The sequence below is a fragment of the Lampris incognitus genome, chromosome 15 (assembly GCF_029633865.1).
Source record: "Lampris incognitus isolate fLamInc1 chromosome 15, fLamInc1.hap2, whole genome shotgun sequence".
Lineage (NCBI taxonomy): Eukaryota > Metazoa > Chordata > Actinopteri > Lampriformes > Lampridae > Lampris > Lampris incognitus.
In genome coordinates, this window is record NC_079225.1 from 23,252,396 (window position 1) to 23,269,350 (window position 16,955).

Below are 16,955 nucleotides of genomic sequence, written 5' to 3' on the forward strand. Positions count from 1 at the left end.
ACAAATATTCCAAATGAAGGCTAAAGCAAAAATAAAACACTAATCTCACATCTGAAGTTGTGGCTTTTTTATTAGTGTGTGATCGGTGGAGGCGGGTGTGAACCAGCTGTCCGGATTTAGTCTAATGAACTAACACAGAACATCAGAGGGTCTCTACAGGTGGCTCAAGCAATAAACCTAGCAATCTCACACTATGGTGCTAGAAGTCCCACCCGATTCTGACATACAGTGCAGTCAAGCACTGTATACCCATAAACAGCAGTCGGGCTGTTTGTCGCTATACATTGATTGTGCATCACTGTGCAGACACATGGACAGAGAAAGGCGTTTAATTGCAAGAGACAGACGGTCAGACAAACCTGATTTCCCAGAACCCCTATGGAGCAGGCAGTGGAAACTTCCCTCTGGCCAAACCACACAGAGGCCAGGTAAGACGGAATACCCAGGACAAACACAGTCGCTACCGAGCACACAAACTGGCCAAAAAAAGTGACTGGGAACAGATCCGGACTTGCACTACCGATTTTTATCCAGGCACCGATGCAGTTGAAGGCTGCCCCCACCAGCACCACGTCCCGGACGCCCCTGTTGTCCAGCAGCCACAGAACAGGGAGGATGAGCGGGATGTAGGTAAGCAGGTAAATCATAGACAGCCAATCAATGGCCAAAGAGTTGATGTTGTAGAAACGCATGAATATGTTGTTGATGATGCTGTACTGAAGCCACATGAAGGCATTGCTGGCCGAGACGCCACTGAAGAGAAACAGCATGACCCAGCGACGGAGGTAAACCTTGGTCTCAGCCTTCGGGACCAGTTCTGCTCGGTCTCCACACGAAGCCTCAACGTCTAACCGGGAACCAACAGAGATGGCTCTGCACAAAGGTCCTGGGCTCCACTGTATGGAGGCTAGGCCTGGAGCGAGGTTCTTTTCTGCCTTGGAATGGGGCCATTCTTCACCGCCAGGTTCAGAATTATTTTGTGGCATTTCACCTGTCTCTGAGGGGAATAGTCGTGAGAGACACTACACTTTATCAGCCTGATCTCTTGTTGTGTATTTATTCCTACTCCGGAGGATCTCCCATGAAAGACCTAGCCTGCTGTCCTGAGGGCTGCAACTGCAAACACCCGCTGCAGTAGAACAAGGCTTTACTTAGATGCGCTGGAGAGTGACAGCTGCTAGAGCTGCTGTTACTGTCGCCAGTGTTGACTATTTATGCGTGACGGCGTGTCTGACAGTGTCCGCAACCCATTCACAGCTCACTGCTTCGACTGGCTTTTGAGGCTCGGCCACATGTTCCACTATTTATCACCTCCACGTTGTCATGTGATGCCAACATCCCAGAATTTTTGCCCTACTCAAACCACTCCTACTAACTCGAACCTTTCTCCCCTCTTGGCATGTTGTGCCAATAACAGGGCAACCTTGGCAATTGGAAATAGACATATCTTTCTGTTGAACAATAATGAAGACTCTTGTGAAACCAGTTGCTGTATTTGAATGCATAGTGGATTTCGGGAATAGGATTAAGAGTTGTTGTGATCCACCCACAGAAGTGCTTTGGGTTAATGTTTTTCAGTCGTGTTATTCTTCAGCTATACAGAGTGAATAACACTTTGTCCCCGACTGTTACGGTAAAGGTATACCTGATACATGAAAAATATTGACTTTATTCACAGCCGGAAATTATATTCTCATATCTTAATTAACCTAGTCTTTCTATCAAGGAATTGAATACTTTCTAAGTTCTCAATTAGGCCTGTAATTGTCATAATAATGTGAACCTTGGCCAAATAGTTTGTAGATAAGATTCAGCTGGATTATATTTACACCTGACATGAAAATCCATCTCCAGTGCAAAGAGTAAAATCAGATTGCTCTTCCCTGAGAGACTGCCGCATGCATTACATCCTCTACTACCCTTTACATTCAAAAACAGCCTACCTCATGTGTTTCGTACACAGGAATTCTGACAATACTATATATTTGACTAGTGCTATATGTTGCCATCTTACCTGCCTGCCAGCCACCTGTGTGATTTGTTTACCCTCTCTGGTTGGAGTTTATTTCTCTTTACATAACTGCGATGGGTTTAATGTAAATGTATTGCATCCACATTTCTGAGTAATCGTGGCCCAATTTCTCTCTTACCAGCTCCAGAGGTGGTTAAGGTAATCAGATCTTCAATGTTCTCTGAGTGCAGTTTCACACGGATTTCATTTCAACTTCTAAAGTCTCTGAAAACAGTCACAGCACCCAGGATGCGTATAAGGGCAAAGCAGATTGTGAATCACAGATTATTTTGAAATTGATTATACACAATCAGTGCAATGGAGAGAAAAAATTTAATTAGTCAAGTGACAACTATGGAGCAGAATAAACGAAACTAAAAGGAATATTTAATATCAAAGTTCAATCTTATCGTAGAGATGACATTATCTTTTTAGTAGCCATCAAGGGATGAAGAGTACTTAAACCTGTATATCTTAAGAGGGTTAATCTGAACTTCATGTCGTTTTATTTTTTGGTCTTACGTTTATACTTATCTATCATAACACTGCATACTAAATCTAAAGCTTCTTCAATAACATCATTCTAACTATGTGGGAGGCAACAATAACAGAAAATCCTCACTGTCAACGTTCAGCTGCTACAGTTTTCAGAGAACGAGGCTCAGTGGAAATGATAACGAACGACTGAAGTATCAGGACAAAGGACTGACATACGGTAGTCTACTGTGTCGAGTACATAGCTCCGATATTGTGTCAGTATCATTATGGAGGATAATTTCAAGATGTTTCTCTCTCGTTTATTAACACTAGATATAAAAACCCTAGCCAACAGGCAGTGGAAAGCAACCCACTCTCAGTCTCTTTTATATATGTTGTTGAATACCAATGCTGACATGAATTGCCCAGTAGGAAAGGTGACGAAAGGGAGTGGGGGTGCAGATGTGGATCATGGATGAGAGTAATATACATCCTTCATATTGGTCCATTCATGGATACAGCTATTGGCTTTAAGTAAATGAGTGAGCGAGCGAGTGAGAGTGAATGAGGTAGTGAGTGGGTGACTGGCTGACTGAACGACTGACTGTGTGATGTGAAAGTAGTTGCATAAACCTATACTGATTTGAGTAAGTCTATCTTAAACATACCATACTTATAAATGTGCTTGTTTGAGCGGCCACGATATGTGACAATTTTGGGACCTAAACAGTTGTGAGTTTCTACCACAGACCACGGCTGCGCTGACATGGTTTATTGGCAGCAATCTCTGCAGCAAACAGCGCATATCTAGTTAGCGTTTGATTCTGCAGCTGGGTGTCTTTAATAGTGATGTCAATGATCTATCATATTGTCCGTAGTGGACGAGTATACCCAGCCAAGGCACTGCAAGTGTCTGCGTGAGCGCGCGTATTTACGCAACCGGCCAAATAAGAACATTGAGTGTGAAGTGTGATCAAGTTAACCGATTCTTTTTTTTATTTTTTCCAATGAAAAATTAACCATTGATTAAGTAATGCCTCGGCGGTGAATTTTTAACCTGAAAAATCATTTTTGCAACATACCTGATTCCCGAAGACGCCAATGGAACAAGCGGTGGACACTTCCTCCGAACCAAACCACACCGAGGCGATCCTGGACGGCATCCCGAGGATGAACACCTGCGCAAAAGAGCAGCAGAACTGACCGAGCAAGGTGACGGCAAACAGGTCCGGTCTGACGCTGGCCACTTTGACCCAGGTGCCGGCGCAGTTCAGCGCGGTGGCCGCCAACGCGACGACCCGCAGCCCCTTCTTATCCAGCAGCCAGGTCACAGGGAAGATGAAGGGGATGTAAGTCAGCATGTAGATCATGGACATCCAGTCTATTGCGAAAGTGTCAACGTTGTAGAACCTCATGAAAATGTTGTTTATTATCCCGTACTGTATCCACTGGAACGAGTTGCACAACGAGTACGAGCTAAACAACAAAACTATCAGCCACCTTCGTTTGTACAGACGGGTGGGTCGTATCGACTCATGGCCATTCGGCTGTGGGATCGCTGATCCGGGGGGCTCCGTGTTTCCACCAGACTCAGTCATTGCATCGTTCTCCAAACTCGCCTTCTTGTCATCGTTCATTTCAGGTGTGGGTTTCCCACTCATGTTTACCCCTTAATAAAGCCACGCATACACGCAACTCATGTGCCCTTTATGATGTCGATCTATTGCACTTTAATCAACCGCCAGCTGTAAACAGTGCTGCTGTAGCATAAATTAGCTTTGAGACAGTACTTCACCAGTATTCATGACACCCAACAGGCTACACTTTAAACTCAACAACAACCTCGGATAACCTTCACATCGGGGTTTTCCGATGAAGTAGCCCGCTAGAATGAAACTTTTTCGAAGTTATAATAAAGCGGGGTTTGTCGGATTGAGTTCTCGAGCTAACGAACAATGAGGCTGAGCAAACTCACAACTTGTGCAGCGCATGTTAGTCTCTGGACACCTCCTCCCTGGCTGAATTTGACTTCAGCGGCCTACTTACGGTGAAACCCCCCATTCAAAGACTTTTGGCTACAGATACCGTAGGTTACTGGGATATGCCGCTCACCCAGTTCTCCCAGGGGTGTACGCCGTCAACCAGCACGTGGTACGGAGCCCCGCCGCTTCCCCAAAAGCTCCACATAGTCAGCGAGGGCGGAGTTTCATTCACTCCAACTTCCCTGTTCTGATGTTCGCTCACAGTTTAACGTTCAAGTATGCAAGAGTGGGTAGTTTGAGGTTTCCCCATTTCTTTGCCTCTTCTTCTTCTTCTTCTTTTTTTTTTTACGTCCGAGTATTCATTTTGCCGATAAAGCGCCAGGTTTGTGTATTTGTCGATTTTCCCAGCGGGTTAAAAAAAAAAAGACAGCATAAATTAACTGTTTGGCTTCATCTTTGTCCGTTCATAATAGCCCGTTGTTACTTTAACATGGTCAGTGATTCGCTGGTTTAGCGCAACGGTGTTGATGGCGTGGTAAATAAACGTTGCTGTTCATTTCAATGACAAAAAGTTCCAAACTGGACAAATGGACCCTTAGCTGACGTAATGCTGCACAGTATGGCGGTCCAACAGCGCCACCTAGGGACTTGATAGGTCAATGGTAAAAACGATGGTAATGCCAAAAAATGATAAATGTCAAAAAAGTCCATGAAGGTGGTCTCTTCCCTCCGGTTTTACCCACATGTAAAAAGTCCCGATGCAGCTGCAGCTGTGAACGTAAAAAGGCATTTTTTTTCAAGCGAAGTTCCGTTGTGCTTACCTCTCTACCTCAGGACACACATTGTATTGTGGTAAATTTATCAGGGGAAAAACAAATAGCAGCCACACATAGAAACATCACTACAGAACTTATTAATGATCAGCTATAAGAAATCACATTTAATAAATATCTGTACTTGGCCTTCTCACAAATCAGCACTGTTGATAGTTACCACCACTATATCAATCAATCAACCAATCAATCAATCAATTAATAAATCAATCAATCAATCAATCTGCCAGTGCAGAGCCTTTGTTTGACTCCAAGCTTTGGCTCATGTCAACCTAAAGCACATTCACTATACATTCCAGGTGCGTCTACAATCAAATCTTACGTATGCTGAAGGCTTCTCCTGAGTGATATCAATGTATCTTACAACACAATACACGCCAACATGTCTATAACACAGTACCTAAAAATCTCACATTAGATTTTTTAAAAATAAAACTAACACATGACATGTCAGAAAATGTGCTCTCTATCACACTTGTAAAAAAAAAACAACAAAAGAAAACAAAACATTAACATAAAATACTTCTGAGTCACCCTAATATAGGTTGGAATTCTGTCTCAATGTAAACATACGACTAGTTCAACGGTCATAGTTCCACCCATCAAGTCAAATAATTTCACATGCTGATCCCTGCAATTATTCAAATATGAGCAAATAGATGATCAGAAGCATAATAAATAGTTTTCGGATAAGTACCTCTTGTCAAACTCTCCAGTTTGGTTTCAAACCCTGTCGCTCTCTGGAGCGAGGTGGGGTTTACTGGCCCAACATACAATTCTTTATGGATATTCCCCACTCTGACAAAAATGTAAACGGTCATGTGGGGAAACTGTCTACAGGCTAAAATCTATGGGCAATGCATATCACCCCCACCCCCCATATCCCCTTTCCAAGTCCATTTACTCTGCATTGAGGTCAGTCATCTTTCGCAGCATGTCTTACGGCCACCTCAGCATTGGGTCAGGTCAGTGCTGGTAGTGTGGAACAGCGATGTGCTGGTGGTGATAGTTGCTGTGATGTGGAGGATAGAGGAGGTCTGGCGTCTGTGGTGCTAGGCCAGTGCACAAAGGTTCATGGCTGCTCAGCACAGAGGAGAGATACTTGGCCTCCTCTGTTAACCGCTTCACCTCCTTCCTTAGGGCAGCGTTCTCTTTCTCCAGGGCCTCGCTCTCCTGAAAGCAGAAAACATGAGAGGTTAGCACTCACGCAAACATGCTCCTCGTAAGCCTAATGACTGTAGGCTATCCTATGTAAAGTCAACGTTTGGATTCGGAGGGATGACAGAAAGTAAACAAAGGTGATGCGACAAACTGGCACGGTGGCCCAGTGGTTAGCACTATCCCCTCACAGCAAGAAGGTCCTGGGTTCAAATCCCGGGGTTGTCCAACCTTGGGAGTCATCCCAGGCTATCCTCTGTGTGGAGTTTGCATGTTCTCCCCATGTCTGTGGTGGGTTTTCTCCAGGTGCTCCAGTTTCTCCCACCATCAAAAAGACATGCATGTTAGGGTTAATACTCCTGTCTGTGCCCCTGACTGAGGCAATGGAAAGAAGAACTGGAGTTGGTCCCTGGGGCTGCACGGCGGCTGCCCACTGCTCTTAGCTACACAGCTAGGAGGGGTTAAATGAAGAGAAAGTATTTCCCCACAGGGGTTAATAAAGTAGTAAAAAATAAAACGAGGCAGCAGCCCCACAAGTCACCACCGCTACAGCTGATATTACAAAACACAGATCACATAATTGGGTAGTATTCCTGTCACCTGTGTTGTGAATACAGCTTTTATATGTAGGATCGGTGGTGTTAACTGCAAGCTAGTGGGTAATAATACTTCTTCTTTGCAATGTGAGAATTGCAGGGGAGAAAAAGTTCCACTTGGGTCGCTGCATTAAAGGTCATAGTATTGTGGCCAGACATTATAACACCAAAGCAATAGATCCTTGTTGTCAGATACTGATACTCTTTGGGCAAACCCCTGCGAATACGTCACTTAGCCAAATACAGCCCACTGCTGTCTCCATTTTACCAGAAGTGACTACCTCTTTTCTCCCCTCCTGCCCACGACATACAATGCAAGCTCATTTTCTTTGAAGAGAAAAATACTCTTGAAGAGAGAGGAAACAGGCCTAGTGTCGTAGTGCAGGAAAATTCATCTTCCTGTTTATCAAGTGATATGACAAAACCAAAACCACAGAAAAAAAATAGAAAAAGGCACTGTGGTACCCCATCGCTGTGTGCGACTTTACGGGGCCTGAAGAGAGCGATGATGTTCAAGATACTGAGCAGGAAGAAAGCCATTGATTCAAATCACCAACACTGGATCAACTGCCACCCACAGTTTACATTTGTTTGAGGTTCAATGACTCCAAAATTCCTAAAGTTCATCTGATAAAGTTCAAACGAAGAAGCTGCACACAAGATAGTTTTTGTTAACCGAGCAGATTTTTCTTTTTCTTTTTTTTCTTTTTTTTCTTCTCTGAAGCCTCAAATCACACAGAAAAAGAAAACCAGGTTAACGTGCACAAATAGAGGTCAGCGAAAGAGGTAGCTGAGGAAATGTCCAAACCAACATTTGCAAGATTTTCTTTGGTGTCACGCAGGGGTGTCAACCCTGCCACTGAGGATGCACAAGTCAGTGCATTCTTAGTGCCGGTCCCAAGCCCGGATAAATGGGGAGGGTTGTGTCAGGAAGGGCATCCGGCATAAAATCTTTGCCAAATCAAATATGCGGGTCATAAATAAGATTTCCATACCGGATCGGTCGAGGTCCAGGTTACCAACAACCGGTAGTGTTAACCAGCAGGGTGCCGGTGGAAACTATGCTGCTGTTGGGCGAAGGAGAAGGAGAGGGGGGAGGCCTGTCTAGAGGCAGCGAGACAGGAGATAGGGTAGGAGTGTGGAGGTGAGAGTTGGAACTTTGAATGTTGACACTATGACTGGTAAAGGGAGAGAGCTGGCTGATATGATGGAAAGAAGAAAGGTAGACGTACTGTGTGTGCAAGAGATCAGGTGGAAGGGGAGTAAGTGTGACAATGGTGAGGTGTGCGGTTGGAATGACAGATGGGTTCAAGGTGGAGGTGGGATTACATCTAGGATCGGATCTGAGCCCTTTCTTGTTTGCAATGGTGATGGACAGGTTGACGGACAAGATCAGGCAGGAATCTCTGTGGACTATGATGTTCGCGGATGACATTGTGCTCTGTAGTGAGAGTAGGGTGCAGGTTGAGGAGAGCCTGGAGAGGTGGAGGTATGCACTGGAGAGAAGAGGAATGAAAGTCAGTAGGAGCAAGACGGAATACCTATGCGTGAATGTGAGGGAGGACAGTGGAATGGTCAGGATGCAAGGAGTAGAGGGGACGAAGGTGTATGAGTTTAAATACTTTGGGTCAACTGTCCAAAGTAACGGGGAGGGCAGGAGAAGGTGAGGAAGAGAGTGCAGGCAGGGTGGAGTGGGTGGAGAAGAGTGTCAGGAGTGGTTTGCGACAGAAGAGAACCAGCAAGAGTTAAAGGGAAGGTTTACAAAATGGTTGTGAGACCAGCTAAGTTATGTGGTTTGGAGATAGTGGCACTGACAAAAAGACAGGAGGCGGAGCTGGAGGTGGCAGAGTTGAAGATGCTAAGATTTTCACCAGGGGTGATGAAGAAGGACAGGATTAGGAATGATTACATTAGAGGGACCGCTCAAGTTGGACGATTTGGAGAGCACAAGAGTCAAGATTGAGATGGCTTGGACATGTGTGGAGGAGAGATGCTGGGTAGATTGTGAGAAGGATGCTGAATATGGAGCTGCCAGGGAAGAGGAAAAGAGGAAGCCAAAGATGAGGTTTATGGATGTGGTGAGGGAAGACATGCAGGTGGCTGGTGTAACAGAGGAAGATGCAGAAGACAGGAAGAAATGGAAACGGATGATCTGCTGTGGCGACCCCTAACGGGAGCAGCCAAAAGTAATAGTAGTCACACAGGGGTGTCAATTTCCTTTACTCACTTGATAAATGGGTTTGATAACTCCAACGTTGAGAGGGCAATAGAAAGCCTGTAGTTGTACCTTCCCGTCGATTAAGTCCACTAGCTTCAAAGCTAGATGCTTGCAATAAGAAATCAGAAACATCTGCGCTTCTCTCTTTAAGATACTGTGAAAATTGGTGTCAAAAGGCCTGATGCACATAGCCAAGGAGCAGAGAGAGCAGCTGTAATGAAAGAGTGAGCTCTGGCGTTGGCCACCATTCATCACATGCAGGGATTGCACAAAGGAGGAGGATGAGAGCACTGAATAAAGCCGTGGGCCAAAACCTACTTTTGATATTTAGATTCAGTGCAATAATCTCTGGTGGTGGGTTCTGCTGGAAAAAGGAGTTACGCCCACACTTGATAATTTATTCCTTGGGCTTCTGCAAACACACAGAGAAGCATCCAAGTGTGCAGCTCAACAGGAGCCATGACACATCGCCACATGGTCAGGTAGCGTCCTGTAAATATAATGCAAACCAATGCCCAGAGACAGAGGCACTGCATGGGTGCCTTGAAAGACAGATCAAGACTGTGAAGTTTTGGGCATTCGTTGTGGAGGTCTGGGCTGTCATATTGATCTGAGTTGAGTTACCAGCTTTGACAAAGCTTCTGTGTGAGAACCATGTGGTGAAACGGCCACCTCATTTTTCTCTATTACTGAGTAGTTGGCGCTCATTATGAATAATCTGTCACCATCATGAATTTGTCATCACTACTATTACCATGCAGTGATACTGTTACAATATAGGGGTTTTGTGAGTTTTGAACTGGGTTACATATAGTATGCACCACAAGTGTAACTTACTTTGCTGTGCAAACTGGTACACTATGTGGAAGGCCTACTTTCTCATTTATGAAATAACGTTTCTTTTTAATGCAACATCATATAGGCATGTTTGAACAAGGTCTTGCAAGGTTAGCTATTCAAATTCTAGGGTAGTTTGCTCTCAGATCTGGTTCTTTCAATGACTAGCCTCTTGTATTGAACGTTTACTCACCAAATGCAGACTGTCGGCCCTCTGAGTCTGTCTCATCCTGCTTTTCTGAGCTGCAATCCGGTTCTTCTCCCTCCGCATCACCTTCTTTGCATCATCTGTGGAAGCCTGAGAAAACACACAAAGGCCTAAATTTGAGGCTTATGCAACAGCCTAAAACCTTGGAACGTCTCAAATTTGGTAAAAATGGCTGTCGTACACTCGCATGTTTTGGGTGCAACATTGATTCGCAAGGCTAAAACCGGCCTTATTGACAGTTTAAAAGAAAACGGCATTATAATTACAATGGCAGAAGCTGGGCAAGGTTGTGGTTGAGTGATCGGTTGAACTTTGGGCACACCCTCTTTCATGTCCTAACCTTCACTTATGTGGTATCAGAATAACTAAGCAAAGTCAAAACGCTGAGTCAATTGTGCACAAAGGATATAATTCATTGCATTTTTTTTTCTGTGACTCTAGAACGCCCACCGTGTCATTCATTGAAGCATTTTGTTGAATTAGCCATCTAGCGAGCACGCAGAGTAGATCCAGTTAGCCAAATCTTAATTCTTATACCAAGTTGAGTATTTATTGTTGGAAAATATGTCCTATCTATACTTTGCCTTATCCACTTTGAGTGACTCTAGTAGTGCAATTCATTGGGGGAAAAGAAAAATTGTGAACCATTTTCTTACATGCTTTTTTAACAAGCGTAGGGGTGCAATGTGCAGGAGACCTTCACACATGAAACCATTTAGCACAGCCGTCACGTGTGATGATGTGAGAGAATTCACGTTGATAGGAACAAACGTGTCAAACAGACTCTGTAACATCCCTCCTATCACAGTTCGGTTCCTCCAAAAAGAAACGACTAACCTCCGCTACTTGTTCAACTGATAAGTATTTGCCTAAACCTACGGCGGAGCGAGTCAATCCACGTGTGTGTGTGTGTGTGTGTGTGTGTGTGTGTGTGTGTGTGTGTGTGTGTGTGTGTGTGTGTGTGTGTGTGTGTGTGTGTGTGTGTGTGTGTGTGTGTGCATGTGAAAGACTCCGGCAAAGTGTCATAAGAAGCCAGAAACAGGCAGGAGCACGTTCTACAACGACACTCCATTCGTCAAATGTGCACCAAGCACGATGAAAGGTCACGGGAAAACATTCGGTGTTTGACAGGTAAGCACGTGAAGCACTTTCCCTCCTCTCTCTCTCTCTCTCTCTCTCTCTCTCTCTCTCAACCAGTTTTTTATTTTTTTCTTCTCTTATTCAGCATCCATCACTCAAGAAATGTGACGTACCCGAATGAATTCTGACCAAACATGCCTCGTTGTAGCGCGTTAGAATAAAGTGTGTACTTACCAGCCTGCTGCTCGGCGATGGGGACTTATGGTAACTTGTGTCATTACTGTCAGAGCCTTGAGCCATAGCCAACTGTGGCGCCTGAAACCCCTTGCTGCTCTCCACTTCTGCTTTCGGTTTGTAAGTGTGAGTGTGACGGTCAATGTACCAGAAAGAGTGTTGCAGAGAACTTGGCTCATCACTTAATGAGTAATGACTTTTTTCTTCCCTCTCTCTCTCTCTCTCTCTCTCTCTCTCTCTCTCTCTCTCTCTCTCTCTCTCTCTCTCTCTCTCTCTCTCTCTCTCTCGCTCTCTCGCTCTCTCTCTTGCTGTCACTCCTTTTCTTTGACTCTCATTTACGATCTCTTCCTTTTAGCCCTCTCTTCCTTGGTCCCTCCCTTCCTCTCTCTCGCTCACACGCACACACACACATGCTCGCGCGCGCGCGCACACACACACACACACACACACACACACACACACACACACACACAGCGAGACACGGTGCCTGCCTAATAACCGAATCTGATGCGGTTTCTGGTAAGGACCAGGAGGAAGGCATTAAACCGGAAGTCACATGTCTCATAAAAAGTTCACATATGTAAACTTCCTAGCATATGGTGTAATCTTGTAAACTCCAGAAAGAGTCCGTATTTACTACAAAGGTGAGAAATTGCGACAAAAAAGGATCACCATATGAACTCAATGGCACAGCAATATTAATTTTGTTCGCACAATGCTGCGTCTGCGTCCCTTCACACGTTCTCCCAAAATACAACCGTTTGCCCATTACCTGCAAAACCTTGCTCGCCCTCTGTCCATTCATTCATGGTTAGACAGATGGCTGGGATTCTCTTCTAAATTGCACAGGATACTCACCTTGCAACGATACTTGTGTGTATTGTGAGTGTGTGTTTGTGTGTGAGCGAGTGTGTGTATGTGGTGGTGATGGTGATGGGGGGGGGGCTCACAGTCTTTCTTTCTCTTTTTAAATCAGACACATAGACATGTCTCAGTTAAAGCATCTATTGAAATTGCTCCTGTGTCGAGAGAGAAGCTCTACATGGATGACTGGGTCCTGCACATTTGCAAATGGTGCTTTCCTCCATCGGCCTCTGGTCTCTGGGCATACGCCACACCAGCTGCAGCAGTGATACCTGTCTCAGGGAGATGGGGATGGGGAAAAGCTTGAGGGGCTCCCCAACACCCCACCTAGAAATTCCTCTGAGTCGGTTTACTGTAGATGACTACACGTAGAGTTTAAGGGTATCGACACCAATAAACATTTAAGCAAATTTCTAACACGCTGAAACTTCAGATATTCGGAAAATGAACCCAGTGGAAATTTTTCTTTGTGTGTGTGTGTGTGTGTGTGTGTGTGTGTGTGTGTGTGTGTGTGTGTGTGTGTGTGTGTATTCACATCCACTTGGCTGTGGGAGGGTTGTTCAATGATGTTTCATCTTCATGGTCTATCTCCCACATTTATACATACCGCTGGCTTTAAAGAAAAAAAAGAGTCATGTGCGCAAAACTCAGAAGCCGCCATGTCATAAAGTTGCTGTTGTTATTTTGTTTTTGCATTCATGGTGTCGCCCAAACTGATCTCACGGTGGCATTTGATGGAGCAACATCAAGATTTTCTTGCAAGAGGGAAAAGAAAAAAAGAAGAGAAAATCAGGACCAAAGCAGCTTTGCCTGGCAGCACAGCCCTCCCACACAAAAACATGTTCCACCATCAGAGGAATCATGAAGAGCTTGGACGAGGGCAGACGTTTCTAATGCTTGGCATTTAACGCTGTCCAAAACAGTAAAGAGTGGAAAAAAAATGAAGGGAAAAAAAGCGAGGCAGATTAGCCTAATTCTTTTGAACCAGGGCTCAGACACAATACGTGTACACACAGCTTATAGAAACAAATCAGGTTGGACGCTGCGTGGCCGACGTTGTGTGGCCCGCTTTATGGTTTGAGCCGCATGTGATGCTGAAAACAACAACAACAAAACCCCTTCAAAACTCCTTAAGTGGCCTGAGGGTTTTTTTGTTTGTTTAAGTTTCCTCTAAGTAGAGGTGTACTCATAAACTCCTTCGGAGGCCTTTGAGGAATGTACGCAGAGCTCAAAAACAACAGTTGTACCGTGTTGACGTCCAAAATGTACCAACAAGACAACGTACGTGCTTTGATATTTTCATTCTGGTTCGGGGTTTGTTTGGTTTTTTTCCTCCAAAAATCACTTAGTGAAGGTGACTTTGTCGACATTAGAGGGAACACCGAGGGAACACCATGATGGACAACATTTTATACAACCGCATGCACCAACCACTCAGATCGAGTCAAGGGAATGCATATATAATAAAGATATTAACAGTGTCTTTGTCCACGTCTGTGTCTAAGTTTGTGTCTTCGTTTGATGGCTGGGCGAGCTGGTGCTGGATGGGCAGGGAGAGCCTGGTCTGCTGGGTCCGGTGGGCCCATGGACCATGGCCCTGCCTGGGACCGTGCCCGAAGAGGTAACACCAAGGGTGATCTGACAGGACGCGGAAGCGGGGTAGGCTAAGCTAACTGCTAGCCCATGCAGACCAGCAGTTCAGACAGTCATCCTGGCTGCATTGTAATTTTTTTTGTTTAGTTTGGATATGTGTTCTTGTAGTTCTTGGATATGTGTTTTTGTCTTTGTGTTGCACTGCTGTAAGCTGGGGGGAAATCGTGTTCACCCCCAGACAAATAAAGTGTTCCTGATTTACAGTCAGTCCTACTTTTTTGATATAGAAAAGGACAGCGGCCCTATTTGTCATCTCTATTCAACAGGAAAAGACTGTGGGAAGATTCTCTGTTACCTAAAAGAAATTGAAGAAAAGGGCCGCAAAGTGCTTTAAATTTCAATTAAAAGAGGGTTTTTCACATACTTGAGATGTAAGCCATGTCTGTAAGACCTGCGAAAACAAGGATAACGTAGTCACTGTTAACACAATTATGGTACGGGTAACACTGGTTCGATACTGAGCCGAACCTGGTATCCAGTATCCACCCATGGTTTGAAGATGTCTGAATTTTACTGAGGATGTGTACAATCTCAAAAATTAATTGATGAATGAATGAATGGATGGATGGATGGATGGATGGATGGATGAATGAATGAATGAATGAATGAATGAATGAATGAATGAATGAATGAATGAATAGAAATCAGCTTTCACCATTTTTGGCCCCACATTTCATAGCCCACCCGGAAACGGTGACAGTAGCATTGGAATAGGCTAACCCTAGCCTGGTGATAGTCAGGGCTACTTCTAGCTTAATCCTTACAATGCATACAGGCCTGAGGATTTCCCAGCAGTCGGTGGTTCACCGACAGGGTAGGAGTCACTTAACATCTTCCAAACCCAACAATATGTCATCATTACGAACAAGCCCATTTCTGACCTTTAACTTTTGTAGGTGGTCACATGACTAATGCTCAGACGACACTGTGTGCTGGTTTAAATGTGGCTGGGAGTTCTGTCCAGAGTACATTTGGGAAAGGTAACCTGGTCAGGAGGTAAGCTAAGCACAACTCTGATGTCAAGCTGTTTAGCCATTAAGATATCACTGAGATATCGATATTTATATGCAAACAATTTTGTGCTTAACATGTTGCTCGTTAGTAAGAGATTATTTATCGAGACACATGTTTTATTTGTGTGATGTAGTCTTATGATTAAATAACAGCGATGGCACGAGTCAGTCACTTTCTCTAGTATTCCGCTCAACTTTGTGAATCTGTGTATATTAACATGCCACTTTTATGTGTATTCACAATTGTACATTTGTATTGCACATCTAGTTTAAAGAGGGAATCATAATGTTAATCATATGTCACACACCCACACTTCCCACCCATACTTGTTACAAATTTTTGCTGTTATTGTTGTGGTTAACATATAATATAGCATGTAGGTGTGAGATGGATGGTAGGTCAATAGATAGTGTATACTTGTAGTAGATAAGATAATATAGTTTAATATAGTGGGAGTTTAGGTAGCATTGTATATGGGCACGATGGGTTGTGGAGTTGGGGTATGGTGGGCATAAGTTGTTGATTACTAAACCATAACAAAACTCTTCATAGTATGTTGTGCATGCATGCTTGTTGCCAATGTCTTGCTGTCGTTCCATTTATTTCTTGTTTTTTGTTTGTTTGTTGTTTTGTTTTGTTTTGTTTTTTCTTTCTTTTTCTTTTTTTTTGTGTGTCTGCAAGTGCTAGAAGCTGCTGTGTACCAGAGTCCATTTCCTCATGTACATAGGCACACTTGGCCAATAAAGCTGATTCTGATTTAAACATGAATATAAGTAATAATAATAATAAACTTTATTTGTATAGCACCTTTCATACATAAAATGCAGCTCAAAGTGCTTTACATTGAAAACAGGGGAAACAATAAAATTCAATAACGATACAGATAAAATAAGTTAAAAACAATAAAGCCCAAACCTAAGCAAAAAAAGAAGAAGCATAAAACAAGGCAGGAAATAAAACCACAATACAAGATAAAAAATAAGAATAATAAAAAGTAATATAAAGTGGAATCAGTTAAAAGCAAGAGCATACAAAATGGGTCTTAAGCTGATTCTTAAAACTACAGTTAAGGTCAAAATTATTAGCCCCCTTTATGAAATTAAACAAAACCCTTAACTTTTCCATGGAAATGACCATAACCAAAAGTGTTTATAGTTTATTTGCTTCCAAAAGAACAAAGACAAAATCTCCACTAAACTTGATTAAAATATTTTACTGATGCGCTGAATTGAACCAAGAAAAAACAAAAATGACAAGGCCAAAATGATTAGCCCTCTGATAATTAAAAGTCAATAGTGTAACCTTTCTGACACACAGCTGACAACAACCTCTTATGGTGGTGCCTAACTAGGTTGGCACATGTCTCTTGAGGGATCTTAGCCCATTCTTCCATGGCAAATTGTTCCAGCTCATCCAGATTGTGTGGTTTTCGAGCATGGACATGAACCTTGAGCTCCCGCCACAGATTCTCAGTAGGATTGAGATCTGGGCTCTGAGAGGGCCACTCGAGGACCTTGATTTTGGTGTCCTTCAAAAAGTTTTGGACCAACTTGGATGTATGCTTCGGGTCATTGTCTTACTGGAGGACCCAGCGGCGACCTAAAGCTAGACTGGCAGCAGATTTCTTTACATAATCCTTCAAAATGTCAACATAATCTTCTTTCTTCATGATCCCATGCACCCGAACAAGGTTCCCTGTGCCTGAAGCAGCAAAACTGCCCCACAGCATTATGCTCCCACCACCATGTTTAACTGTGGCAACTTTGTGTGCCCAAACAGCTAAAGTTTAG

The 16,955-nt window shown here is 43.8% G+C and overlaps 2 protein-coding genes across 3 annotated transcripts in view; both read right to left on the bottom strand.

Annotated features, from left to right (window-relative positions):
- Window positions 1-4,590, bottom strand: part of flvcr2b (FLVCR heme transporter 2b) — a 32,598-nt gene extending 28,008 nt beyond the window's left edge. For both annotated transcript variants that reach the window (XM_056294560.1, XM_056294561.1), the window contains exon 1: window positions 3,571-4,590. In XM_056294560.1, coding sequence (XP_056150535.1) covers window positions 3,571-4,149 — 579 coding nt within the window. In that variant the 5' untranslated portion in view covers window positions 4,150-4,590. The remainder of the gene's footprint in view (window positions 1-3,570) is intronic.
- Window positions 4,591-6,029: 1,439 nt separating this feature from the next.
- batf (basic leucine zipper transcription factor, ATF-like) lies at window positions 6,030-11,736 on the bottom strand. Its single transcript, XM_056295078.1, has 3 exons — window positions 11,635-11,736; window positions 10,306-10,410; window positions 6,030-6,476 (listed from the first exon to the last, which is right to left on the bottom strand). The coding sequence occupies exons 1-3, from the start codon at window positions 11,698-11,700 to the stop codon at window positions 6,270-6,272; spliced, it is 378 nt and encodes a 125-aa protein (XP_056151053.1). The 5' UTR covers window positions 11,701-11,736; the 3' UTR covers window positions 6,030-6,269.
- Window positions 11,737-16,955: the final 5,219 nt, after the last annotated feature.